The sequence below is a fragment of the Purpureocillium lilacinum genome, assembly GCF_023168085.1.
Source record: "Purpureocillium lilacinum CBS 284.36 DNA, scaffold_7, whole genome shotgun sequence".
Lineage (NCBI taxonomy): Eukaryota > Fungi > Ascomycota > Sordariomycetes > Hypocreales > Ophiocordycipitaceae > Purpureocillium > Purpureocillium lilacinum.
In genome coordinates this window covers 1,069,310-1,090,727 of record NW_027072117.1, presented here as the reverse complement: position 1 = coordinate 1,090,727, position 21,418 = coordinate 1,069,310, and the positions used below count along the sequence as shown (strand labels likewise).

Sequence of the window (21,418 nt, the reverse complement as noted above, 5' to 3'; positions counted from 1 at the left end):
ACCGTAACACCGTACGCCCGCCCGTGTGTGCCATGTATCATATAACAAAGGGCACAGTATGCAAACAAACCCGTCTCTCAGCTTGCCTGTCTGACGCGACACGCTCTTTGACGGCCGCTCTACAAGGAAGCAAACAACTCATGAGAAATCTTGTCGGCCGCCAACCCTGCCAACTCTCGGATGGCTCGCTGGCCAAGAGTGAAGCCGTCATAGTACAGGTGATCGTCTGGCTTTTCGCACACCGCGCCGTCAGCCCCAGCATCCACGGCGATGACTCCGACCGCGGGTTTGGCCGTGCAAGGCGTCCAGGTGTCGACGAAATACAGCGAATCGTTGGCCGAAAGGGTGCCTCGACCCTTGCTGTCCTTCAGTCCGGATCGTCGCAACTCTTCATCCGTCATGGCATCGAGGATGTGTGCCGCCAGGTTGAGCTGCAACCCGGCGCGCCGCGGGTACGGTGCGTACACGACGCCATCTTCCGATGCAGTTTCCCGCCCCGGATCCTTTTCCGGCTGGAATTTCGACGGTAGGAATCCAAGCAAAGACTTTGCCTTTGGGAACTCCGTGACCTCCTTGACGTTTTCTTCCTCGATACCGTCGGGTCGGCGCCGCCCCTTGGCGTTCCACGATTCCAGCGCATTCTTAACCTGGGAATTCCAATGCCTGGTCAAAAAATCGGCGTTGCGCATCTGCTCAGCCTTTGAGTGGGGGTACGAGGGCACAGGCCGCTGCTGCCAACCAGGCGCAATGGTCATGTCGGCCAGGTGCGGAATGATGATTCGGAAACTCTCTAATTCGCGTCGGTCAACCTTGCTCGCCGTCTTTGGGTCCGCCAGTCGGTCGACATCGCTCTCGGTCGCGTTGGCCCAAAAGTCGGAGAAGGCGACTGAGGTGGGATTCAGCGCCTTCAAGTAAAGAAGTTCGATCTGCGCGAACAAATGTGAGACGAGGGCATCGACGAGGTGTTCGGCCGACACGCGAGGGAAGGCAGCCAGGTTCCAAACATCCCATGTGCCAAAAGTGAAGACCCAGAGCGTATTTCTCGGGGCGTTTTCGGGAGGAGGCAGGGCAAGGAACTGCTTGACCTGCGCCTCGAGGTCCGGAGAGTCCATGGGAACGGGGTACTGTTTCAGGAGAAACTCGTAATCCTTGGCAGGCGCGGAGAGGAAGTCGGTCGTCTTGATTTGTTCCTGAAGTGCGTGGAGCTCGTTGCCGTACAGCCCGTTGGACGTGAGGGCCGGCTTGGAGTTGCCATCGGGGACAAAAGACTGATACGAGGAACAATCCAGCTTGAAGATGGTCAGCCTTGTCGAGGTGTTGCCACGAGTCATTGGGCGCGCAAGGTCTTACCTCTGAGCATAGTTGCTCAGTCCAGGTCTTACCTGACCCTGCATAACTCGAGGAGCTGCCTGTAACATCCTGGGAGCCAAAGACGACGATGCGCAGAGCGCCCGTATCACGCGGCGGGCTGGTTGACCAGGACAGACGGTACCCTCCCGTCAAGCGCGTGGGCAGCAAGTGCAGGAGCAGCGGCACGATGAGGACGCAGGCCGCTAGTTGCAGGATCAGCCGCGGACCGCCTCGCCATATGCGATGGGTAAAGAAGACGAGGATGGCGGCGAGGCGATGTCTCAGCGACGAGGCCGGGCGGTCGTGTGGAAGCTGGTGATCCGCCGGTGGCCGGTCCGACCACGGAAAGACGGCCATGGCGGTGTCGGACGAAGCGGGAGAGAGTTTACGTAGGGTTTAGGCGTCCAAGAGGCGGCATTGAGCAGCACGGCGGTGACGTGAACGGCCAGGGACGGGTGGAAGTCGGCGGTTCGGCGGCGCCGGCTTCGACGGGCGGTCGCTCGGAGCCGACACGGACAAGGTGCGTGCGCTCGAGGTTTCGTCGGAGTGCCTGATGAGGAAGGGGGCTTCTGGCAGAGGGGGGGTGGAGGAGGAGTCTGCTCAGGAGAGAGGAGGGTGAGGAAGCAAAGGACACGAAGCCATCGACGGAGGAGGCTTGGGCGGTCGGCGTATTTGGCTGAGCGGGCGGCCCCTGTGTCGCATGGCGTGAGGGTTGCGCAAGCCAGCAAACCGGGAGGTGGGGGGCGGCTTGAGATACGAAATGCCTGCAGGCGCAAAACAAGAGCAATATGCACGTTACAGCGGGCCAAGGCCAAGGCCGGGTGCTGTTAAAAGTACCCTATAAGGCGGGCACAGGGTGGATGAGGTGCAGACGGGACGCGCGTTGCCGGCCCCGGGGCCGCTGCGGTGCCGAGTAACGGTGGCCAACATCCAACGGACAGCGGCATCGACGTTGGACAGTAGGTTCTCAGTAGGTTCACTAACGCCCGTCCATGACGCTTGGACAGACTGGCGGGCCCCTGCTGGGCACGGGCGGGCACCTTCGTACCTACGGGCATTCCATTGCCCTCAAGTGGACGACTGCACTCGGGCAAATGCAGCGCAGACGCGAGCGCTGCAGGCCAAGGCTTTGTTGCTTTTCATGCTCGCCTCAACCAGACTTGACGAGATGCCCACACGCTGACGCTGTTCCCCCCCAGAACGGCCTCCTTCAGGCAAGGGGGCACGCGACTCGGGCATCGTTGTCGACTGACTAGCGCCCGCTAGACGAACCTAACGGCGTGTTAGTGCCCTACCGGCGACAGAGTCCAGGGCGCCGCCGCCGCGCTCATAAGATTGTGCATCGCAGGCCCGGGGCTGAGTCGCGAGGACCATGAGATGCCAAGCCGGATCCAAGGCGGATGCGCCAGCCAGTCATTTCGCGATGCCTGGCCCGCGGCTGATGCTTTTATGCCCCGACTCGGCTTTGACGCATGTGCCGGGTCCGCTCCCATTGCGCGTCCCTGTTGTTTCACCGATTTGTCTCGTTGCGTCCCTCATTCAGCCTGAGTGCAGGCAGTGTCAAAAGGCCTGCGTGCTGCATCGCTTCAGACCGCATCGACGACGACGGCGCGACCTTTTTCTCGAGGTCGATGTGGGGTGGCAAGGGGTCGGTGGTTCATCAGGCGCGTGCCTCTCCACAGCGGCGGGCTTGCAGCCCATTGTTGATGTGCTTAATCCCAAGAGCCCAGCGACCGCATAATCCACGCCAATGCCATGCTAAGGGCCGTCTGTTACCCGTAAGTCGTCAATAAAACAGCGGCAGGCAACCCATGCTAACATGCCTCAGGCGAGAAAGAAGGTTCGAGGAGAGCGGCCGACGGCGGCGCGATGCCACTGGCGCACCCACGTGGGCTGGACCAGGGCACCAGTGCAGGGAGCCTGGCTGACGGAGAGTCCTACCTCTATTACACTGAGCCCTTGCCGAGCAGGACTGCCTCTCTGTCGATAGGCAGCGAGAGGCGGTGGGCCAGGCTTCAGCGGACGGCACGTCAATGGGGCACACCTGAACTCAGTCACTGCCCGAGGTGCTTGCGTGAATCTCACTGGCTGCTCGACTCCTCCAGGACCCTGCGGGGAGCACCGGGGCACCAACCTTGACAAGAGCGCCTCCAACAGGGCGACCCCAGGCCAACGTGGATGCGTGGTTGCTGATAATGTGGGCTTTGTTCAAGGTTTACCTTGGTCTCGATCCTTGGTTCCACGGAGCCGGCGCATCATGGAAGCAATGCAATCAAGGTCCTCCAAGGCCCCCTCCGCCTGTGGTACCCACAAATAAGTCGCCTCGACGAAGCATGAGGTCCCATCGCCCTTGCCGCTGTCAGCAGCCAGAGCTCGCCCTGGCTTGCCTGGTACCTAGCCGTGAGCACCGCACTGCGGGCAGTGAGTGGCAACCGCAACAACACCTGCCGTTCCCGTCGCCGCAACAATTGTCAGTCATCTCCAGCGCTCTCCATTTCCACCCACGTCCATTGTCAGAAACCGTTCCCGACGCGACCGGCCATTGCTCCCTCCATCACTGCCAGCAAATCCCTGCATCATCCAAGCTTGGCGTCCTCGTTGCATCCGACCAACAGACCCCAGAGCAAACCTCGTGACCCGACGCTCGCTGCCCCTCACGCTTGCCCGCTCGCCATCGACAATGGGGGCTTGACATCATCGCCTCCAGGCTCCTCAGCTGTCGAATTCCGCGTCTCATCTTTCCTGCCGCTCACGGGCCTTCTGTGGCCTGCATACGCGCCCCAGTGCAGTCGTCTTGAGCGTTCTGGCCCTGGCGCCGCCCGCGAGCCATGCTCTCCCACCTGCGCTTTCACCGTCGGGGCGCTTCCAATCCAGCCTCGCCCTTGACTGACCAGCCGCAGTCTCTCTCGCCCCTCAGCAGTCATGACTCTCCGCTGGCACCCGACTCGGCCTCGCCCTCCGATGCCCGCCCGCCCTCTTCGAGCTCTTCCGCATTTCCCCCGGTGCTGCCCCCGATTACCCGGGTGACCTCGGCCGACGCGGACCTGCAGCCCGAGCGACGACGAGGCGCCGACCCGCCGGCCGCGACGGACTCGCGCCCGCAGCAGGCCCTGCGGTCCCCGTACAATGGCGACTCGGGCTTCATCGGCGGCGTGGCCTTGCAAAATTATCGCCGAGATGTCGAGGCACATAAAAACGCCCGGTCCGGCTCTATCGATCTGTCCCACGGTGACGATCATGCACGGCGCCAGCGGCCCATGGCCGTGCCTACGGCTACAGACGGCGGCGCCTCCAAGTATTACGCAAAGTCCATGTCCACCTTTAGCACGCCCCTCGACTTGCAGAACTCGGCTCCGTCCGGCGTGGGCCGGCGACCGGCTGGAGCACGTCTACACAGTGACGCCCAGCTTGCGCCTCCGGCGGCGGCCATTCCAGAGCCGCAAAAGGGCAAAAAGGGGCTTCCGTTTCTCAAGAACCCCATGTCCACGTTGCTTATGCGCCGGAAGAACAATCAGAATGTTCCCGACGTCCGCCCTCTACCCTTGTCCGGCCGTCAGGAAGAGCCCATATACGACCCGCGAATTAAGGGCACCCGCGTCCATGACTTCAGCGCCCCGAGACGCAAACAAAATGCCCCTGGCCAGAGCCTCGTGGCCGTACGATCCGACTCGCAGACTGACCTGTCCGCAAATAGAAGCCAGCCCTCGGAGGGAAAGGAGAGCGGCCCCTTAGAATCTCGTCAACCTCGCCAGACGAGCAACGCTTCTGAGTCGACCCGCTCCGAGCCCGCCGCTGGCACGGCTTCGCAGTTGCTTTCCAGGTCGAGTATGTCTTCGCAGCCAACCCGAGCCCCCTCTGTAGAGCAAAACTTGGCTACGCCAGAAGGGAAATCCGCGCCACCAGTACCCCCCAAGGACAACATTCAAGCTCCATCACGGTCAGCTTCCTCGACATCACCACCAGTGCCGGATGAACATGATACACAGCAAACGCCAAAGCCTGCAATGTCCCAGCGGACCACTCGGTCCAGAAACATTTCGCTTTCAGAAATTTCTGCCGTTCCCCGCCATATGAAGAGTACCTCGTCCCGATTTAGCTTCGACATGGTAGGAGCGGCCAAACAGGAGAAACTGTTAGAAGAACGCCACCGCCAGCGCGAATTGGAGAGGAAGGCAACCGGTGCTGATGACCCTAGGGACTCAAGATTTGATGACTTTGACGAGGATGCTTTTGATTACGACGCCATGATGGATGACGATGGGCTAGAAGAGAGGATACCAGGCGTCAATGCCGACTTTGATGATGAGGAAGAAGCCTATGACGACTTTGACCCGGACAACGACCAAGAGAACTTCGCAGGCTTTGTATTTCAACGTTCGAACCCCACGTCTTCCCTGGGGAGCCCGCAGAGCAACGGGATGCTGAATACGCCGAGAGATGCTGAAGGCAGGGCTATTGGATTTGCCATGACCAAGGATACCCCAAGCCTCGCTACCTTCCCTTTGTCCCCTCACGCCCCCTCGCCACCTCTCGACCAGGCACCGGCATCTCAAGCTTCGGGCTTGGGTATCCAGGATGTCGTCGAGCCGGAGTCGACCGGCCCGCTTGAGCCGGTTCAAGAGGACGAGCTGTACTTCGACGATGGCATGATCGGGCTTGAAAATGAGTTCGCCGAGGATCTGGCCGCAACTCCCGAATATGATGCAGCGCCGTTTGACGAGTCGATATTTGACAACAACGATACAGACCAGTTCGGGAGGCCAGTTCCAGGCGCGTTTGCGCAGGCCCAGTCCCAGCGTTGCGCCGCTCCCCAGGGCCCTTCGGCGAAGCGAGAATCCGATATCACCTCGCGACTCTCTGCCCATTCGGGCACATCGCATTCTACTGCTCACACGTCTCTGAGCGTCGACCGCAAGGAAATGACAACTGCCGCCGAGTCGACGGGACAATGTCACGATGAACAAGACGCCGAAACGGCGCAAGAGCCCGGCCTGGACGGCGGACTACCACGGGATCCTGTCGCAGCTTACCAGGCGGAGCTTGCTGCGGCAGCCCACAAGGCTGCTGCCTCGGGCAAATTTCAACGCAGCGCATCGCCTCCCCAAGAAGACGACGAGTCAAGCCAAGTCTACCAAGACGACACGATGCACGAGGACATGTACGACGATGAGTATGATCAGGGCTTCGTCAACATGGACGATTTTGAACTCGACGATGACGGTATCATAGCCGAAGCAAACGCCAGCGCATTGGCGAACGATTCGGACGGCTGGTACGGGCAGGAATTCGGCTTCTACTCAGCACCTTCTAACCCGTCACATGGGTCGCAGGGCTCGAGTCTGTCCGAGCCGTCAGGCTATGAATATGCAAACGGCGGGTTCTTCGGGCCCAAGGGAATGGGGGGCCTGGATCGCAGCACGAGCGGCCGTATGGTATCGAGAGAGCCCAATCTGACGCCGATAACAGAGCGGTCCGAGTACTCCAACCGCAACTCCCTCATGAGCATGGGATTTCCGCCGCTCAGCTCATCCACTCCTGTCGTTCAAAGCCCCGGTCTCGCGCAGTTGGCGATGATGGCGGACAGCGGCGATGATCAGATGACGTTATCGGCGCTGCTCCGGCTGCGATCAAAGGCGTGGGGTGGCTCGCAGGCCAGCCTGGTGTCGAGCAGGGAGGGATCACCACGGTCTGACCGCGGAGACGTGCCCAGCTCGCCGTGGGGCCCGAACTCGGCAAGTGCAGTTCCAGGGCCGAGCGGGGGGCACATTCGCAAAAGCTCGACCTTTTCGACGCTGAGCCGCGACTCGGACGCCCCCAGCGGGTCGGCGAGCCCGACGCTCACCATGGCAAATGCGACATTTGCATCGCCTTTCCCCGCGCCTCAGGGGACAGAACGGCCGATCTCCGTCCCCGAGCCCGGCATGTCTTACCCCCCCGCAGCTTTTGATCTGGATGAGCCGGGGATGGGCATGGAGCGGAACGAGATGCCGTTGTCGCCTGTCTCGGAGAGGAACTCGATGGACGTGGGTCGGGGGCTCGATGGCAGAACCGCGAGCGTTTCGTCGAGGGTCTCGGGAAGAGGCCACCACCGGCACAAGAGCTCGGCGGACAGCGTGTCGTATCTCAAGGAGGAGGACAGCGGAGAGACGCGCTGGGTGATGGAGAGGCGGCGAACAGGCGAATCGGGCGAGGTGGAGATATTACAGCGAGAGATTGTTGAGGGCGGACGTATATGAAGTGTGCCTCTATCTCTTCTTGGACGTCAAGTGGCCAGGTTTTTGGCGAGACGCTGCAAGCGCGCCTGAGACGGGCGGGGGGCGGACGGATAAATACTTGGGCGGCTCCTACGTTTACGAGGTTCCTTACCATCCTCACTTATTGTCTACTATTTCGAGGGAAGGGAGAGCGCCTCGGGCTGGTCCGAGGCTTGGCAGTTAGCATGGCGTTTTGTGGCCGCCGCAGAGGCCGGTTTCATTGGCATTTTGGGACATGGCATATTACTTGTACGTATGTATGCATGGGTCGGCAGCGGCGGCCGTCGGCCCCAGGATAATATACAAAAGCGATTGTCGGCTGACGCACGGAAGAAAGAGGTTGGGCGACGGCCCGAGGCCACCCAGGCATGCCAGGCCAGGCCATCAGCATCACTCCGACAGGGAGTCGCGTGCGAGACCGAGGCATCGCCCCGCTCTAGTGACAGGTTGACGCAGGCTGGATGGCGGGCACAGCAGGCCGAGTGTTTAGCAAAGAGTGTCGTCGGACGCGGTCCCGGGCGACGTGCTGGAAGGGGCATGGCTCGGTCTGTGGGAGAGCGTGGGGGCTGGCGAGGATGTGCAATGACGACACCGAGGCAAGCCACGAGGCCGGGATTCGTTGGCGGCGGGAGCTTCTGCTGCACGTCACGATCGTGTTGGCCGGGCTGGCCGAGGGTGATGAAATGCAGAGTGCAGACGACGGCGGGCCATCGTGCCTCTCTTCTCTGCTCGAAGCCGAGACAAGACACGATGCAGGGCTCCCAAGACAGACTTGACGGGACGCATTTCTTTCCCCAGACGAGCGCGAGGGGTCCAAAGCAAGGGGAAGAGCAAGCGGAGCAAGCATAATACTCGTGGAGAAGAAGAACAGACGGCTCGTCGGCGGGCTGCTGCGGCCCACCTGCTGCATCGGGCTTAAGCCAGCAAGACGGTCAGAGAACTCAGAGGAGGATCGACTGTTGGCCGTGCTGGGGCGGTTGCTGGCGGGTCGTCTCAGCGCCTGGCGGTGGTCACTGGCCATAGGTGGCTAAACACGCCGTATCCACTGGTTCCCCCCGGCGCGAGGAGGAGCGACGGGAGGAAGGAACACGGCCTATCAGCGTCGCAACCCTGGTGCACGGGGGTGTTTAAACAGACTCCACCGCGAAGGTCTCGGGGCGCCCGCGCGGACGGCTTCTTGAGAGCAAGCAACCAAGCAAGCAACCAAGACCAAGGCACGCGCGCGCGGGCGCCGTCTGGTGTAGCCAGCCTCTAACTAACAACTACGCCAGCATGTGGTCTTTTAAAATGGCGCGGTGCTGCGCCAGTTGCTGCTGCTGCTGCTGCCGCCGTCCATCCGCCCGCCCTCGCGTGCTCTCCTCGTCGTCCTGTTTCTTCTCTCCCAGTCTGTCGGTTGGTCATCGTCTTCAAACGTTTTATAAGTCGACGGTCAAGTCTCCAACTACACCACCATCGCCACGGGCTCGGCGACGCCTAGCTCCACGCCTCGTTTCCGGGAAAGCCAGCGCTCGTGGCCTTGTCCGTGATCCTGCCTCGCCGACGGACGGGCAGTCTCTTCTGCATCGCGCGACTCTCAACCCGCCCCGCGATGCGCAGCGTGAACGCAAAAGGACCAACTCCGTACTGCTGCTGCTCGATCCCTGCCTCTGCCGCGATTGCCCGCATCCAACGAGTGTCACGCGACGTCCACGTGCCCTCACCGTCGCACAATTGAGAACCGTCCGTCGAAGAAATCACAAGCAGTGACCGAGCCAACAAGAGAGTGTATTGGTCTGTGTGTGTGTGTGTGTGTGTGACCGCGCGAGCGTCCGCCAAAACCGACAATGAATGCCTCGTCATCCTACTCCTCCGCCGCAAGCCCGGAACAGCCGCCACTCACCATGGACCCCGACAAGCTCGAGGCCAAGATTGGCCAGCCCGGTGATGATGATGGCAGCTTCCAACGCGCCCGCAACCCGGACGGCTCGTCGCTGCGCGGCGGCGAGGACATCCTCGGCCTGCAGGACCTGGATCCCGTGCTCAACATGAAGATGCACCTCGTCAACAACGTGAGTGACAGGTATAGCACGCGCTGCGTGACACCAGCCGGCTGTGGTGATTGATGATGATGAGAGTCTCGAGCCCAATTATGCTGACTTAGACTGCAAAAAACAAGGCGATAGATGAGATTGGTTGGACGCCGTACCATCTCAAGCTCTTCTTCCTCAACGGCTTTGGGTCAGCTCCGATGCGCCTCCCCCCTTTTGTCCCTCCCGGATATCCTCCCATCTTCTTCCCGGAGCTCACGCCCGTGACGACGCCCTGGCTGACTGACCGGCCCTCTGCTCGGGGCGCTTCCTATTTAGATATGCAGTCGACTCCATGATCCTGCTCTTCCAGTCCATCGTCTCCACGCAGGCGTACCGCGAGTTCGGCGAGAGCGGCTACAAGAACGCGCTGACTGTGTCCGTCTACTGCGGCATGCTCACGGGCGCCGTCTTCTGGGGCTGCACCGCCGACCTCATCGGGCGCAAGTACGCCTTCAACATCTCCCTCTTCATGTGCTCCGTGTGCTGCATCGTCGCCGGCGCCATGCCCAGCTGGGCCTCGCTCGGCCTCTTCATCGCCCTGCTCGGCTTCGGCGGCGGCGGCAACCTCATCATGGACACGACCGTCTTCCTCGAGTACCTGCCCAGCGACAAGCAGTGGCTGCTGACCTTCCTCGCCTGCTGGTGGGGATTCGGCCAGGCCATCACCGGCTTCATCGGCTGGGGCTTCCTCGTCCCCGCCAGGTGGAACTGCGCCGACGTCGCCTCGTGCACCCGCGACTCCAACTGGGGCTGGCGCTACACCCTCTTCACCGGCGGCGCCCTCGTCCTCGTCATGTCCATCCTCCGCGTCACCGTCGTGCGCCTGCGCGAGACCCCGAAGTACCAGCTCAGCATGGGCGAGGACGCCGAACTCGTCGAGACGTTCCAGTTCCTCGCCCAAAAGTACAACCGCCCCTGCTCCCTGACGCTCGAGAAGCTCGAGGCGTGCGGCACCATCCGCTCCGTCCAGAAGAAGAAGAAGGGCTTCTCCGTGGCCGGCACCTGGTCGCATTTCAGCGGCCTCTTCGCCACAAAGAAGATTGGCATCTCGACGGGCATGATATGGCTGTCATGGACCCTCATCGGCCTCGCGTACCCGCTCTTCTACGTCTTCCTGCCGTGAGTTGTCGCCCGTCCTTACTGTGTAGACTGAACGTGAGAGTGCCCGGCTAACCTCATCGTTTCTAGGACATACCTGGCCAACCGCGGGCTCGAGTTTCATCGCTCCCAGTTCGAGACGTGGCGCAACTACGCCATCACCAACATCTGCGGTATCCCCGGCCCCATCATTGCCGGCTTCATGTGCAACACCAAGCTCCTGGGCCGCAAGTACACGATGGTGATTGGCGCCCTAATCACCATGGCCTTCTTCTTTGCCTACACGGCCGTCAAAACGGCCGTGCAGGACTTGACCTTTACTTGCCTCATCGCCTGCTTCCTCAACATTTACTACGGCACGCTGTACGCGTACACGCCAGAGGTGCTCCCTAGCGCGCACCGCGGCACCGGCAATGGTATCGCCGTGGCGTGCAACCGCGTCATGGGCATCGTCTCGGCCATTGTCGCCACTTTTGCCGACACGTCCACCTCGGCGCCGCTGTACGTGTGCGCCACCATTTTCCTCGCCGCGGCGATCGTGGCCGCCCTGTTCCCATTTGAGCCCTACGGTCGGAGGAGTTCGTAATTGGTTGCTGGGAAGTCGGGCCAAGACCGCCGCGGTTCGTGGATCCGGGAGCAGTGCATCTGCTGGGGCGGAGACTTGGTGTCCCCTTCGTATTGGCAGGAGGGACCTGTAAAGATACCCGGAGACATACATGAGATGAATCTATACAAATAAGATGAAATATTCACAAAGGGCAAGCATTAGTGATTATGGTGTCGGTTGGTTGGCGAAATGCACACATGAAGTCGCCCGACTTACATGGGCCGTCTAGCTGACTAACCCAATTTCCACACCTCAGGGCCGAGTCGCCACAGCCATCGCTGCGTCTGCATCATCGTCGCATCTCACCACACGCTTCCTGGGAAGGTCTTTTTCGAGTCGCTGTGGCGGTTCGCATTTCTTGGTCTATCATTTCATCGCACAGATTGGACTATGGCGCCTTCTCTGCGTCGGGCACCTCGACTATGCTGCCGCTGTGCCCACTTGGCATCGATATCGCGTTCATACCCGGGCGCCGCCCGATTTTCATCCCAGACAGGCTCCGGCTCGCTTGCCGCGGCGAGCAAGTCTCCGTCTCATGAAGAGGAACCCGACTCAGGCAGCCGTGTCGCGTCCGAGAAGGCGGAGGACAAGCTCGTCGGCCCAATGGCGCGGAGGCTCGCTGAGGCAACAGAGGAAGCGCTCCTGACTGGCGGCGCCGCGGGGCGACGCGCAGTGGAAGATGCGGGCTTCTCAGAGGAGCTCAAGGAGAGGCTGCTGAACAAAATAGCCGACGCCAAGTTCCGCAAGCAGTACTCTGGCGCGTTCGCCGAGGCAGGCATCGGGTCCGCCGCCGGAGAGGGCACCAAGCACATCGCAGCCGCGCAACCCTGGACGGGCACGGAGGCGACCGAGGACGCGGTCCTCAGGATGCTTGACGATGGCCGGAAGCCGCTGAAGCCCCAAGACCGAGGAAAGTACCAGCCGCCGCCCGTCGACATGCGCCTCAAGCGGGGGCCCGTGCAGAGTCCCGGTCAGCGCGCCGCCAGCGCGCGGGAGAGGGCTTCCATGTACACAGGGCTGGGCATGAAAGGGTCCAAGGGACTGAGCGACGAGGAGCGAGAGGAGATGAAGCGCGAGTTCAGAGAGAGATTCCAGCCCGGTGCGAGGTCCATGCCAGTCTCGCCGTCTGGCCTGGCGGCCTTGGCGAATGAGCGCATCGAAAATGCCATCGCCAGGGGTCAGTTCAAAGACCTCCCGCGCGGCAAGAGCATGGAGCGAGATCCGCGTGCGGATAACCCGTTCATCGATACCACGGAATACATCATGAACAGGATGATACAGCGCCAGGATATCGCTCCCCCCTGGATCGAGAAGCAACAAGAGCTGTCCAAGGCGGCAAGGGTGTTCCGCGAGCGGCTGCGAAACGACTGGAAACGTCATGCGGCAAGGATGATTGCCTCCCACGGTGGCTCGCTGGAGCAGCAGATGAAGAGGGCGCAGGACCACGCCGCAGCGGAGCAGTTGCATAACCCGCGGCAGATGGCCGTCGAGCAAATCGCTGTGCCATCAAACTCGACAGATCACCCCGTCATGGCCAAACTACGGGAACGGGCCCCAGTGATAGGCGAGGAGCTGCAGATCGCGGAAGAGCATGTCCCGCGCGACGCGCCATTGCCGCCACCCTTTCGCGATGCTGATTGGGAGCGGGCCGAGGCGGGGTACATGAAGCTGTCCATCGACAACTTGAACAGCATTGCGAGGAGTTACAATCTGATGGCACCTGATCTCGCCAAAAAGCCATACTTCTCCTTGCAGCGCGAGCTGGCGGCGTGTTACGCAGATGTAGCTCCGCTGCTTGCTGAGGAGATCAAGCAGAGAGCAGTAGGGAGGTCGACGACTGCGACGACGAGGATTGCGACGTCTGGTGGAGGCGGCTTCATGGGCCAGCTGGCTGGGCGGGACGCGGTCAAGATTCACCTTGAGGCAGACGAGAAGGCGTACGGCTTGAAGGAATGGTGGCGGGACTTCTGGAAGAAAGAATAGGCAACCTGTCAAGGAACTGCCAGGGGTACGTTAGAATTCATGATGAGCTTCTTGACTCCATGTAGCAGCCACCGGAGACATGTATGCGCCAATCAACGATCGACGGTCAATAGCCGAAGACTCGCAAGTCAATATTGCGGCAAAGGCTTAGCTGGGAATGCTTGACTGCCTTCGGCTAACTGGGTGTTTATATCGCCAAAGCGCGAAGCAAAACGTGCCAGTGCCCATGACTCAAACCAGGGTGTCATCGCCTCGGGTGGTGCCGGAGACACTAGAGAGGGTTGCAGCCTAACATGTGTGCATAATGTCTAATGCTCCACGTGCGGCGTAGATATTACGCAGCATGTTCGTGGACGCCATCGTTGGACGGTAGCCAAGGACATGGCAAGCTGGGGTAGTGGGTAATGGGTATGCCTGTGTCAAAGAGCGGGCTTTGTTCCCCACGCGCGATGCCACGCCGGTGGAAGGGTTGCATGCGGGGAGCTGTTCATCACAAGGCTGCCAAGGTAGAAATTTCGATTGTTGTTTCGAGGTCCGGATTCCTTGCCGTCAACTGGGTCGTGGAGTACGTATAAGTTGGCGCACCCCGGGCCAGCCACGTTGCGAAGCGCCGTTGGTGTTGGCCAGATGCAGCCTGCAGAAGTCTCGACCGCCCCGGCAGTCGCTCGTTTGCCCGAGGCCATGGTCGGTTGTTCCAAGCTCACCGGCCAGGGTGGGCAGCCTCAATTCCTCATAACGGTAAACGGCGGCGGCGAGGTGGCTTGGGGGCTGACCTCGGACTGGTTAGCTCCGGCGAGCTTCCAGGCGAAACAGGGCCCTTTTGGGGCAGAGGAGCAATTGATTTTTCTGCAGTGCCTGGAGCATGACGCCGCAGAACCCCCAGAAGCGGGATGTTCTGTCACGGGGACGAGATCCTTCCATGCAGGTTGGATCCGGGGGAGCTGAGACACCTGGGGAACCCACGATGCGACGAAAGTCCGGGGTAAAGACTGGCTGCTCTCCACATGGGGACCGACGGCGAGACGCGGCGGGCCGACTGACGATGGGCTGGGGTCGTGGGCGCGCGGGGACGCGGCTTGTGTTCAGTCGCGGCTATTGAGACGGATTTGGAGATGGGAATGCCGAACATGTGGCAAGGGCTTGGGTAGAGACGTTTTTCTGCGATTGTCGAAGAACCAGACGGCAGGAGCATTGCGTGCTGCGCTCCTGCCCGGGTTCGCCCCGTCTTCATCCCGTGCGGATTTGCGCTGGACCACGCTCCTTCCTTCGGAAGACATGAGGCCAGTGACCAGCCGGAGTGTTGCTCCCCGCGTTCAGAACTCACACGCAAGTTTCCAATATTCTCCCATCCTTGAAGGTGTCGCGCATCACATGGCTTCCCCCGCTGCCTGTCGGCATTCAGGCAAGACGACCAACAGCCAGGCTTTCAATGCACACCTCGGTCTGGCGGCTCCAACGAGGCAAGCACCAGGCAGGTTGCAACCCCCCCCCCCCAAAAACGTGGCTTGCACCCCCACATGGTTCGTGGAGAAGGACGGCAAAAAAATCGTCAATCCCCAGAGTCGCGCAGACGCGCTAAGAAGTCGCCCGGCCCGTTAATTGGCAGCGCCGGGGGCCAAATTTTCAGTCGGTCGGGGGGAGGGTTGCTAATGCAGACGACAGGACGGGCCTCTCACTCTCCCATCTTGCTTCAACACGGACCCTGGCAGGGCGGCCCCGACGCTACCATTCATTGCGCGGCTCGCTGATTCCACGCCCTCGTCGTCTTTGCTTCCCCCTCCCCCGCCTGACATCGCGGCTCGTCACGGCTCCAGGCTCGTCAATAGCCGCACGCGACGGCTTAAATACGAACCACACCCCCGGACTTGTCGCCTCTCATCAGCTTCATTGTGTCTGACCGCCCGCTCACAATTTGGTCCTCCCCGTCAGCCGTGATGCGGTAGGGACCTGACCGTCGCAACCGCGTCTTCAAATTTCAAGTTCTGCTGTCCTCAGCCCTCCCTTCCCCTCAGCCAACCGCAGCCGGACCGGCCATCATGGCTCGCCGCAGTGATGACAGCCCTGGGGCCATTGATGCCGCCGGCGTCCAGCCTGTGGCAGACAATGCCACTCACGAACACTCGTCGGATCCCTCCAAGACGCACCGCACCATCATCGAGCATGCCCGCGCCGCCGCCTCCAAGGAGCAGTCCATGACTCTCTGGCAGGGCCTCAAGCTGTACCCCAAGGCCGTTGGCTGGAGTCTGCTCATTTCCACTTGCATCGCCATGGAAGGCTATGACATCAGTCTTGTCAACAACTTCTGTGCGTCCCTTCAGGGCTGTTTCACTGCGACTGCGAGTGAAACTAACTCTAGCCGATAGATGCTTTCCCTCAGTTCAACCGCAAGTACGGCGTCCAACTCGCCGACGGCACGTACGAGGTGCCGGCGCCGTGGCAGGCCGGCCTCAGTAATGTATGCTCGCTCACCGGTCCTTTGTCCCCCCGTGCTCGCTACTAACACCGCCGCCAGGGTGCCACCGTTGGCGAAATCATCGGCCTCTTCATCAACGGCTTCGTCTCGGAGCGCTTTGGCTATCGCTACACCGTCATGGCCTGCCTCGTCCTCGTTGCTGCCTTCACCACCATCTTCTTCACAGCGCCCAACGTTCAGACCCTCCTCGTTGCTGAGATCCTGTGCGGAATTCCGTGGGGAATTTTTCAAACTCTGACGGTCACGTACGCCTCCGAGGTCTGCCCCATTGCCCTCCGAGGCTACCTCACGACCTACGTCAACTTCTGCTGGGGTCTGGGCCAGGAGATTGGCATTGGGGTTATCCACGCCATGCTCGACCGCGAAGACGAGTGGGCATATCGCATCCCCTACGCTCTGCAGTGGATGTGGCCGCTGCCCCTGTTCATCGGCATCTACTTTGCCCCTGAGTCTCCCTGGTGGCTGGTCCGCAAAGGCAAGACCCAGGAGGCCAAGAAGTCGCTCCTTCGCCTGACGAGCCTCGACCGCGAGACCGATTTTGACGCAGACGAGACGGTGGCCATGATGGTCCACACGACAGCCTTGGAGGAGAAGATCACGGCCGGCTCTACCTATTGGGACTGTTTCAAGGGCGCCGACCTGCGCCGGACAGAAATTGTCTGCATGACTTGGGCGATACAGAACCTCAGCGGCAACTCCTTCTCCAACTACTCGACGTATTTCCTCAAGCAGGCCGGCCTTTCCGAAGACAAGTCATACTCTTTTGCGCTGGGACAGTACGCCATCAACATGGTCGGCGTGTTTGGCGCGTGGGGCCTCATGACGCTGGGTGTCGGTCGCCGATCCCTCTACCTGTATGGACTCTGCGGCCTATGTGCCATGCTTTTCATCTTGGGCTTCTTGGGCCTCGTCCCCGAGGAGCACAAGACACAGGCGTCGCTGGCAACGGGCAGCATCATGATCGTGTGGGCCCTATTCTACCAACTGACTGTGGGCACTGTCTGTTACTCGCTGGTGAGCGAGCTCTCTTCGCGCCGACTGCAGATCAAGACGGTAGTATTGGGACGAAACCTCTAGTATGTTCATCCCGTTCTCGCGCGCGTTCTGTCTTGGGCACAGCAAGCTGACCAACCATCCACAGCAACGTGGTTGGCATCATTACCAATGTCTTGACGCCGTACATGCTCAATCCCAGCGCATGGAACTGGCGCAACTACACGGGCTTCTTCTGGGTAAGACATGCCACTGCTCATGCCCGATGGCGAGGTGCTAACGGGTAAACATAGGCTGGAATCTGCTTCATGTGCATCATCTACACTTACTTCCGCCTGCCGGAGCCACGAGGCCGCACATTTGCGGAGCTCGACGTCCTGTTCGAGAAGGGTGTGAGCGCGCGGAAGTTTGCATCTACCGAGGTGGACGTCTTCCACGAGGTTGTCGAGGAGAAGGTGATGAACCAGTACGAGGACATTGTCGACTCGCCGGCCAAGGGCGCCAAGTTTGCATAGCGTGGGACACCGACGCTCACGTTGAAATTGTCAAGCCTGCACCGCACTGAACTGGATCAACGATTGTATGACAAAGACTGGAAATGTACATTGCGCAGGGGGTATTTAAGATCTAGGTATATAGGACGATCTCAAGCCAGCATGGCACTGTAATACAAAGTATGAAGTAAAGTGTGGGCATCATCGCATGAGAGGTGTGATTCAACGGCTAAACATGGGACGACGGCCAGGGCTTGACGGGGCTTCACATGCCATCCAATGCCGCGACTGGGCCGGATTCACCCGCATGAACAGGGTCTGGCGGTCACTCTGTGGAGCTTGCTAAGGTACCTAGGGGCGCCACCCTAGTAGCTGCCCAGGTGAGGTGCCGTGCGCTTCCACCAGAGGACAGCGCGGTGCGCGCGGTCTCGGTCTCCGTAGTCCCCGATCGCGCGGACAGTTGAGCGCGCCCCAGTGACAGGGCGAGCGGGCACCCAACCTCACCTGGGCATCTCAGGGCACCTCAGCTCTCCCTTACCGGGGACGGCGCTGTGCCCCATCCTTCAGGGGGGCCCCATTCCAGGGACCTCGTCACCTAGAGCTCCAGCCGCCGGGCGCTGCGGAGGGCAGCCCTGGAGCAGCCAGACGCCCTCCAGCTCCGGGCAGCTGCACCAGTCGGCGTGCACCGGCGTTTGGACCCACTGGCCGGTGCTTTTTTGGCCTCACAAGTCGCACCAGCCTACAAACAGGCCAGCGACGCCGCCTCGACTCACCTCGCCCGCCCTCTCCTCCACTTCCGCAAACGCATTCGTACCTCAACCGACCAGCAATTGAGTTTGCTGGCCTCCTCCGTCCCGTTCGTCCGCCAGGAACGCTTCAACTGCCGACCATGCTGTCCGCCCTCCGCGTCGCTGCCGCGAGGCAGCCCGTCCTGCGCCGCGCCGCCGGCTTCAACGCCGTTGCCGCTCGCGCCGCCTCGACCTGGGCCAACGTGCCCCAAGGCCCTCCTGTGAGTCCACCGCATCCGAGCGAGCTCGCCCAATTGATCGAACAGGCTGCTAACCGTCATTTGCGCGCAGGATGTGAGTCGAGTCGATATTCGCCCCTTTGTTCGTCCCGAAGGGAGCTCTTGGGCTGATGACAGCTTTCACCCTTGCGCCTTGATGTAGGCCATTCTTGGTATGTCGCCCAGCTTCGCCGCGCTTCGGGTCTTCAGCGACCCCCGGGGCACCCGGTGCGCCTTGCGTTGAGACTTTTACTGACCGACTCTTGCGCCGCAGGCATCACCGAAGCTTTCAAGGCCGACTCTTTTGACAAGAAGATCAACCTCGGTATGTACGCTCCCTCGCGCGGACCGTGCTGTGACGACTGTGACGACCCGGGCACCCGCTAGCAGCTCTGGCAGGCAAGACGCGGCAGACTAGGAAACTAACGAGCTCGACAGGCGTCGGCGCATACCGCGATGACAAGGGCAAGCCCTACGTGCTCCCCTCGGTGCGCGAGGCCGAGCGCAAGGTCGTTGACGAAAAGCTCAACAAGGAGTACGCCGGCATCACCGGTGTCCCCGAGTTCCCTGCCCTCGCCGCCAAGCTGGCCTACGGCGCCGACTCGCCCGTCCTCGACCGCGTCGCCATCACCCAGTCCATCTCGGGCACGGGCGCCCTGCGCCTCGGAGCCGCCTTCCTCGAGCGCTTCCACCCTGGCGACAAGAAGATCTACATTCCCACGCCCTCGTGGGCCAACCACAAGGCCGTCTTCACCGACGCCGGCCTCAACGTCCAGCAGTACCGCTACTACAACAAGGACACCATCGGCCTCGACTTTGAGGGCATGATTGCCGACATCGAGGCTGCGCCCAAGGGTAGCATCTTCCTCCTGCACGCCTGTGCCCACAACCCCACCGGCGTCGACCCGACCCCTGAGCAGTGGAAGGAGGTCTCCAAGGTCGTCAAGAAGCAGGGCCACTTTGCCTTCTTCGACATGGCCTACCAGGGCTTCGCCAGCGGCGACTGCGACAAGGACGCCTTTGCCGTCCGCCACTTTGTCGAGCAGGGCCACCAGATTGCCCTTTGCCAGTCCTTCGCCAAGAACATGGTATGTAGCCTTCTGCTGTACTGAATTTCTTTCTTCCTTTGTTTTCTAATGCGAAATCTCTCTCCTCTTTCCAGGGTCTCTATGGTGAGCGTGTTGGTGCCTTCTCTCTGGTCTGCGCCGATGCCGCCGAGAAGAAGCGCGTCGACTCCCAGCTCAAGATCCTCATCCGCCCCCTGTACTCGAACCCGCCCATCCACGGCGCCCGCATCGCCTCGGAGATCCTCAGCAACCCCAAGCTCTACCAGCAGTGGCTTGGCGAGGTCAAGGCCATGGCCGACCGCATCATCACCATGCGTGCCCTTCTCAAGGAGAACCTCGAGAAGCTCGGCTCCAAGCACGACTGGTCCCACATCACCAGCCAGATCGGCATGTTCGCCTACACCGGCATGACTGCCGAGGAGATGGACAGACTGGCCAAAGAGTTCTCCGTCTACGCCACCAAGGACGGCCGTATCTCTGTCGCCGGCATCACCTCTGACAACGTCGGCCGCCTGGCCGAGGCCATCTACAAGGTCAAGGGCTAAGTCCCGAACCCTGCAGCGCCAGGAACGGCGCTCGGAGTTGGATCTCTGCGTCGCTCTGCCATCTCTTTAAACCTCGACAACCAATCTTCTGTGTTTCTTGCTGGCGACATGATGTAGTCAACCATGACAGGGCGGTCAAGGAGGCTCGTGGGTTTGCTGTGGGATCCTGTACTTTCACAAAACCGGCGAGGTCATGAATGTAAGATTACCCGTGATAGATGATACGGTTTGCCTTGCAACGAGTTTCTATGTTCCCATGCACGCGGCTTCCCGTCGTCATTAAGTGATTGGCACACCTGAAATCCCAGAACTGTGCCTGTGTGCCATGCTAGCCGTCCTGCAGCCGCTCTAAGTCCTTCTTCACCTCCTCTATTTGCCGTGTCATTTCGCCATGCACTCTAGCCATCTCTCTCATCATCTTCTCCTTGCCCTCGCCGCCAGTGGCTCCAACGCCGTACTCGCCAAGCTCGGCCTGGAGGCTTCGCAAGCGGTCTGTCGCCCTCAATTTGGCATCCTGCACATGTGCGGCGTAGTTGCGCAACGCGGCGATCGCCTCGGGAGAGTACACCTCCTTCGCGAGGTTACGCAAAGCGCTTTGCGCGTCAGCGTCGACGCGCTGCGCCTGCAGGGCGACGTCGGTGGCGCGGAGCTCCAGGCTACGCGCAACGACGCCGTGCTTCGCCTCGAGAGACCGGACAAGATGGGCGAGGCACTTCGTGTACGTGTGCAACAGCTCGACGAGGGAAGCTAGCGTGCGCGCGCGCGCGACGGCCAAGTCCTGTCGCGCCTTCTCAACACTCGCGAGGAGGGCTGCGTGGTCTTGCGGGAGTGAGGCGACGTGCCTGTGGAGGTAGGACGCGTTGGTCGTGGGGTGTGTTAGACGGGCGAGACTGAGGGCTGAGGAGTGCAGGTTTGAGGAGACGAGGGCGGCGAGGTCCGGCATCATCGCGCCGAGCTCTGAGAGCGGGGGGCTGGAGAGCAGCAGCTCTATCGATTCTTGGGGGAGGCTCTTCTCGGCCTCGAGGAGCTGGGGGAGGACGAGGAGGAGGTCGAGCAGCAGCTCGGGCACTTCGGCGACAGCGCTCACCCCTTCTCGCAGGCGTTGCCCTGGCTCGGTGATGGATCTGGCTACGGATGCCCGCGACTCAGGCGGTGAGGCCGTAGCGATGGCATGTGTGAGGAGGCGTTGCTTGACATCCGCGAGGCGGTACTCATCGAGCTCCTTAACATGTGCATGTCAGAAACTGCCAAGTGAAACGCACGTACGGCCGGTCCCTCAAACCAGACATGTGGAAGGCTTACCTTACGGACGGCGGTGCGCTTCTTCTCCTCCTGATCATGCTTGGTCGTCCCGTCGAGGTTTAGCACGACGTTGGTGAGCGTCGAGTAGAGCCTGGCGAACTCGGGGTTGTCGCGCAGTACCTGGTCGTCCAAGGGCGGCAGCATTTCGTTGTGGTCACCGCCTTATTCACCAGGTGG

At 61.1% G+C, this 21,418-nt stretch overlaps 6 protein-coding genes across 6 annotated transcripts; 4 read left to right on the top strand and 2 right to left on the bottom strand.

Annotated features, from left to right (window-relative positions):
- Positions 1–119: 119 nt before the first annotated feature.
- Positions 120–1,707, bottom strand: PLICBS_009229 (uncharacterized protein; the record flags this gene model as incomplete). The annotated part of the gene is made up of 2 exons (XM_065601589.1): positions 120–1,345; positions 1,383–1,707. 2 exons carry the CDS (start codon positions 1,705–1,707, stop codon positions 120–122), a joined length of 1,551 nt encoding a protein of 516 aa, XP_065457661.1.
- Positions 1,708–4,178: 2,471 nt separating this feature from the next.
- Positions 4,179–7,586, top strand: PLICBS_009228 (uncharacterized protein; the record flags this gene model as incomplete). Its single annotated transcript, XM_018323751.1, has 1 exon — positions 4,179–7,586. One exon carries the CDS (start codon positions 4,179–4,181, stop codon positions 7,584–7,586), a length of 3,408 nt encoding a protein of 1,135 aa, XP_018176930.1.
- Positions 7,587–9,427: 1,841 nt separating this feature from the next.
- On the top strand, positions 9,428–13,361 carry PLICBS_009227 (uncharacterized protein; the record flags this gene model as incomplete). The annotated part of the gene is made up of 5 exons (XM_065601588.1): positions 9,428–9,652; positions 9,745–9,821; positions 9,950–10,792; positions 10,862–11,349; positions 11,875–13,361. The coding sequence occupies 5 exons, from the start codon at positions 9,428–9,430 to the stop codon at positions 13,359–13,361; spliced, it is 3,120 nt and encodes a 1,039-aa protein (XP_065457660.1).
- A 2,036-nt stretch (positions 13,362–15,397) lies between these two features.
- Positions 15,398–17,342, top strand: PLICBS_009226 (uncharacterized protein; the record flags this gene model as incomplete). The annotated part of the gene is made up of 5 exons (XM_018323748.1): positions 15,398–15,665; positions 15,725–15,816; positions 15,874–16,910; positions 16,976–17,066; positions 17,121–17,342. 5 exons carry the CDS (start codon positions 15,398–15,400, stop codon positions 17,340–17,342), a joined length of 1,710 nt encoding a protein of 569 aa, XP_018176927.1.
- An 868-nt stretch (positions 17,343–18,210) lies between these two features.
- On the top strand, positions 18,211–19,939 carry PLICBS_009225 (aspartate transaminase aat1; the record flags this gene model as incomplete). The annotated part of the gene is made up of 6 exons (XM_018323747.1): positions 18,211–18,330; positions 18,401–18,430; positions 18,491–18,500; positions 18,602–18,652; positions 18,766–19,415; positions 19,490–19,939. The coding sequence occupies 6 exons, from the start codon at positions 18,211–18,213 to the stop codon at positions 19,937–19,939; spliced, it is 1,311 nt and encodes a 436-aa protein (XP_018176926.1).
- Positions 19,940–20,267: 328 nt separating this feature from the next.
- Positions 20,268–21,385, bottom strand: PLICBS_009224 (uncharacterized protein; the record flags this gene model as incomplete). The annotated part of the gene is made up of 2 exons (XM_018323746.1): positions 20,268–21,161; positions 21,242–21,385. The coding sequence occupies 2 exons, from the start codon at positions 21,383–21,385 to the stop codon at positions 20,268–20,270; spliced, it is 1,038 nt and encodes a 345-aa protein (XP_018176925.1).
- Positions 21,386–21,418: the final 33 nt, after the last annotated feature.